General features: G+C 48.9%; 2 protein-coding genes across 2 annotated transcripts in view; both read left to right on the top strand.

Moving 5' to 3' along the window:
- The window catches only part of CHRNB4 (cholinergic receptor, nicotinic, beta 4 (neuronal)), a 19,491-nt gene extending 19,227 nt beyond the window's left edge, over positions 1-264 (top strand). The window contains exon 6 of the mRNA XM_010843289.1: positions 124-264. Within this exon, the coding sequence (XP_010841591.1) occupies positions 124-264 (141 nt within the window). The remainder of the gene's footprint in view (positions 1-123) is intronic.
- A 3,751-nt stretch (positions 265-4,015) lies between these two features.
- The window catches only part of CHRNA3 (cholinergic receptor, nicotinic, alpha 3 (neuronal)), a 15,771-nt gene continuing 15,514 nt past the window's right edge, over positions 4,016-4,272 (top strand). The window contains exon 1 of the mRNA XM_010843405.1: positions 4,016-4,244. Within this exon, the coding sequence (XP_010841707.1) occupies positions 4,016-4,244 (229 nt within the window). The remainder of the gene's footprint in view (positions 4,245-4,272) is intronic.

The raw sequence follows: 4,272 nt of genomic DNA, 5'->3' as shown, positions 1-4,272 counted from the left end.
CCTCCAAGTACTAAGTGGCCTGCAGGGTCCCTGGCCAGAGAGTGGGGCCCCGACTCAGGGGGAAGAGGGAAAACAGGACCCCCCTCACTCGCGCCTGTAACCGGCCCCTCTGTCTGCCCACAGGTCATCGAGGACTGGAAGTACGTGGCCATGGTGGTGGACCGGCTGTTCCTGTGGGTGTTCGTGGTGGTGTGTGTGCTCGGCACTGTGGGGCTCTTCCTACCTCCCCTTTTCCAGACTCACACGCCTTCTGAAGAACCCTAGGCTGCCCGTGTGTCTGAGGCCCCCAGGGTGTGGGCTGAGATGCTGTGAGGGCCAGGTGGGCAGTGTGCCACTTCCTTCTGGGTCTCGGCAGATGAGGCCCTAAAGAAATGAGTCTATCAGCCATCAGCCCCATCCAACAGCCATAGCCATGGAGGGAGGCGGGAGAGGGGGCATGGCAAGGCTGAGGGGCCTGGACTGTCCTCTCTGAAGGCCTTTGGAAACCCCCAGCAGGAAGGTCTTTGGACACCTTAATTCTGGCCTGTCTTCCTTCCCCAGCAGACAATGCAGATAAAGATGAGCATAACACTGTCATCCAAGGTGCCACCAGGCATCTTACCTGCATCCCAGCCTACCTCTCACTCCATCTCTCTCCACTGCACCTGTCCACGAGGTCCACTGGCTTCTTTTAGTCCCTCACGTGCTTCAGTATCTTCCCAGCTTAGAGCCCCTGCCTTTGCTGTACGTTCTACCAATATCTGCTTCTCTGGATGCCTCGAAAGCTCTCCAAACGGCTGCATCATTCAGGACTCTGCTCCACCCCATCATTTGTCCAAGGTCACCTCCCCCAGAGGCCTCCCTCAGCCCTTCATTCCAAAGCATTCTCCCCCACAGCCGTGTTACCCCACCACCTTCCTCCAGTGCTCCTCGGCACCCAAGGCTCTCATTAGAGCGTTTATTGTCCACCTCTCACCCACTAGAGTGTGAACTCCGTGAGAGCGGGGACCTAGACCTTTGTGTTCACTGCGATATCCCCACAGGACAGAGCTCAGCACACAGTAGGGGCTCAATAAATGTTTGTTGACTGAATACAAGGCTCCTATTCCTCCTTCCTGCACCCTCCTCTGAGCATTTCTGCAGTTCCCCACCTGAAAGGAATGGCTGTCTCCTCCACGCTCCCCAGCCCTGGTCACGTTGTTTTTCATCCTGCCTGGGTCAAGTGTGTCTCCTTCACTGATGCTCTGATTGGCTTCCCCCACATATTATCTTTTGCACAGTGCCTGGCATGTAGTAGGCACTCGAAATATTTGTGGAATGGAGGAGGAGCTTTTTTAAAAAAATCTATTTTAAAAACTGTACAATAAAACTGACTTTTATGTACTGTTCTGTTAATTTTAACACATGTATAGATTCATGTCTGGTGGTTCAGATGGTAAAGAATCTACCTGCAATGCAGGAGACCAGGGTTCAATCCCTGAGTCAGAAAGATCCCCTTGAGAAGGAAATGACTACCCACCCCAGTATTCTTGCCTGGAGAATTCCATGGACAGAGGAGCCTGGCAAGCTACAGTCCATGGGGTCACAAAGAATCAGACACGACTGAGCGACTAGTGCACAGAAGTCACTTCAGTCGTGGATTCAGGAATCGAACCTGCATCTCCTGCGGCTCCTGCATGGCAGGCAGGTGGCTCTTTACCACTGAGCTACCGGGGAAGCCCAACACACACACAGATTTATGTAATCAGGATACAGGAGATACTCATCACCCAAAATAGTTCCCACCTGCTACTCCTTTATGGTCATGTGTCCCTGCACCCCAACCCCCAGCAACCACTGAGCTCTTCTCCAGTACAGTTTAGTCTCTTCAAGAATCCCTTCGTCTGGAGAGTGACTTCTTTCATTCAGCATAACGCCTTTGAGATTCATCTAAGTTGGTGAAGGTACCAATAATTTGTTCTTTGCATCCATCATATGGATGTTGAAGCACATTTTAGGTTGTTATCAGTTTGGGGCAATTATCAACAGCGTTACTATAAACATTCACTTATAGGATTTTGTGTGATCAAAAGTTTTCCTTTCTCTAGATAAATACTCAGGAATGTGATTCGTGGGTTACATGGGGTTGTTGTTGTTCAGTCACTAAGTTGTGTCCGACTCTTTGCGACCTCAAGGACTGTAGTACATCAGGCTCCTCTGTCCTCCACTATCTCCCAGAGTTTGGGCAAATTCATGTCCAACGAGTCGGTGATGCCATCTAACCATTTCATCCTCTGCCACCCTCTTCTCCTTCTGCCTTCAATCTTTCCCAGCAACAGGGTCTGTTACAATGAGTTGGCTCTTTGAATTAGGTGGCCAGAATATTGGAGCTTCAGCTTCAGCATCAGTCCTTCCAATGACTATTCAGGGCTGATTTCCTTTAGGATTGAGTGGTTTGATCTCCTTGGAGTCCAAGGGACTCTCAAGAGTCTTCTCTAGCAACAGAGTTTGAAAGCATTAGTTCTTCAGTGCTCAGCCTTCTTTATAGTTCAACTTTCACATATGGGGAGAGTATGTTTAACTTTTACTTTGCCAATGCTAGTGATGTTTGACATCTTTTTATGAGTTTTTTGCCTTTTTTGGTCAAGTGTCTGTTTAACTCTTTTGCTCATTTTTAACACTGCATTTTAGTTTTCTTACTCCTGAGATCTTACAACTATTTAGGTATAATTTATGTATTGGGTATTCCTGGTGGCTCAGACAGTAAAGAATCTGCCTATAATGCAGGTGATCTGGGTTCAATCCCCGGGTTGGGAAGATCCCAAGGAGGAGGAAATGGCAACCCACTCTAGTATTCTTGCCTGGAGAATCCCATGAACAGAGGAGCCTGGCGGGCTACAGTCTAAGAGTTGGAGACGACTAAGTGACTAACACTTTTACTTTACATTTTATGTATCACAAAATCCACCCATTTTAAGTGTACAATTCAATGAGTTTAATAAGTTTATCACTATAACTCAGTTTTAGAACACTGGCATCACTAATAAGATCCCTCATACCCGTCCATTCCTGCTTTTGAGGTTTTGTTTTGTTTTTTTTAAATAAGGAAGATAATCTTTTTTTTTTTTAAGTATTTATTGGGCTGTATCAAGTCTTAGTTGCAACACATGGGATCTTTCACTGCAGTGCACAGACTCTGATTGTGGTGCCCCGCTTAGTTGCTCCCTGATGTGGAATCTTAGTTCCCTGACCAGGGATTGAACGGCGTCCCCGCATCTCAAGGTGGCTTTTTAACCACTGGACCACCAGAGAAGTCCCTCTTTTGAGTTTTGAGGCTATTTTAGATGTTCTGGATACAAGTCCTTTGTTGGATATGTGATTTGCAATATTTTTCAGATAAAGGGCTTCTTGCCAGGACAAGGAGGATGCTCTAAATGGGGGCCTCAAAGTAAGTCCCAATTCTTACAAACATTTTCTCAGTCTTGCAAAATGTTTCCTTTGGTTTGGTTTTAATGTGGGTAGGCGGACCATTGTAGAAATAATAAAGGTGACTCACCTGTCCTGTGCTAAAGGGACCGCAAGCAAGCCGGCAGCTACCGCACCGCACTGCCAGTGGGTGGTCAGACAGGCCAAGGGGCCCCAGGGCTGTCTCTTGATCACACAACCGTCCTGGAGCACTCAGGGTGCAGATGGGCCGGTGGGCAGTGGAGATTCTGGAGGGTTCCAGGGCAGGAAAGCACACTGCTCTCTATGCTGGCTCCATCGCCAAGCCTCGTTTTTGTTATTTCTTTCTCTTATTTTACTTTTTCATCAAGGGACACTGTAAACATACTCAATAGTAGAATAGGATAACAAACCCCCAGCTCAGGGCCAAAACTGTTTCAACGGACTCACACCCTCTCCCTCGTGGTAAACTATAAGGATTCTTTAAAAACACAATTACCATTATCACTCCTAAAATATTGAACAGTTACTTAATAGTTTCAAAATTCTGAGCCCTCGTCTTGAAGGTACGTTAGGGTCTTCCAGGCAGACAGACGATCGTCCGTCTAGCCCGATGGTCCCCAACCCCGGGGATGGGGAAGACTCCCATTCACCCAGGAAGCCAGGGACAGAGATGCGGCCCCTATTCTTCCCCGCGGTCGGTCAAGACCTGCTCCGATTGGCCCGGCGCGGAGCCGTCTGTCCGTGGGCGGCACCGACCACAGAGCGAGGGGAGAGAGCGCTCAGCACAGCGCACTGGCGCCCGGGGGCCCACCTTCCAGGAGCGAGCGCACCTCTCTCGGGTTAGAGGCTCCGGAACCGCGCGGGGGC

The sequence above is a fragment of the Bison bison genome, unplaced genomic scaffold (assembly GCF_000754665.1).
Source record: "Bison bison bison isolate TAMUID 2011002044 unplaced genomic scaffold, Bison_UMD1.0 scf7180017864181, whole genome shotgun sequence".
Taxonomy (NCBI): domain Eukaryota; kingdom Metazoa; phylum Chordata; class Mammalia; order Artiodactyla; family Bovidae; genus Bison; species Bison bison.
The sequence above is the reverse complement of the archived record's forward strand: the minus strand, read 5'-3'. Positions and strand labels throughout refer to the sequence as shown.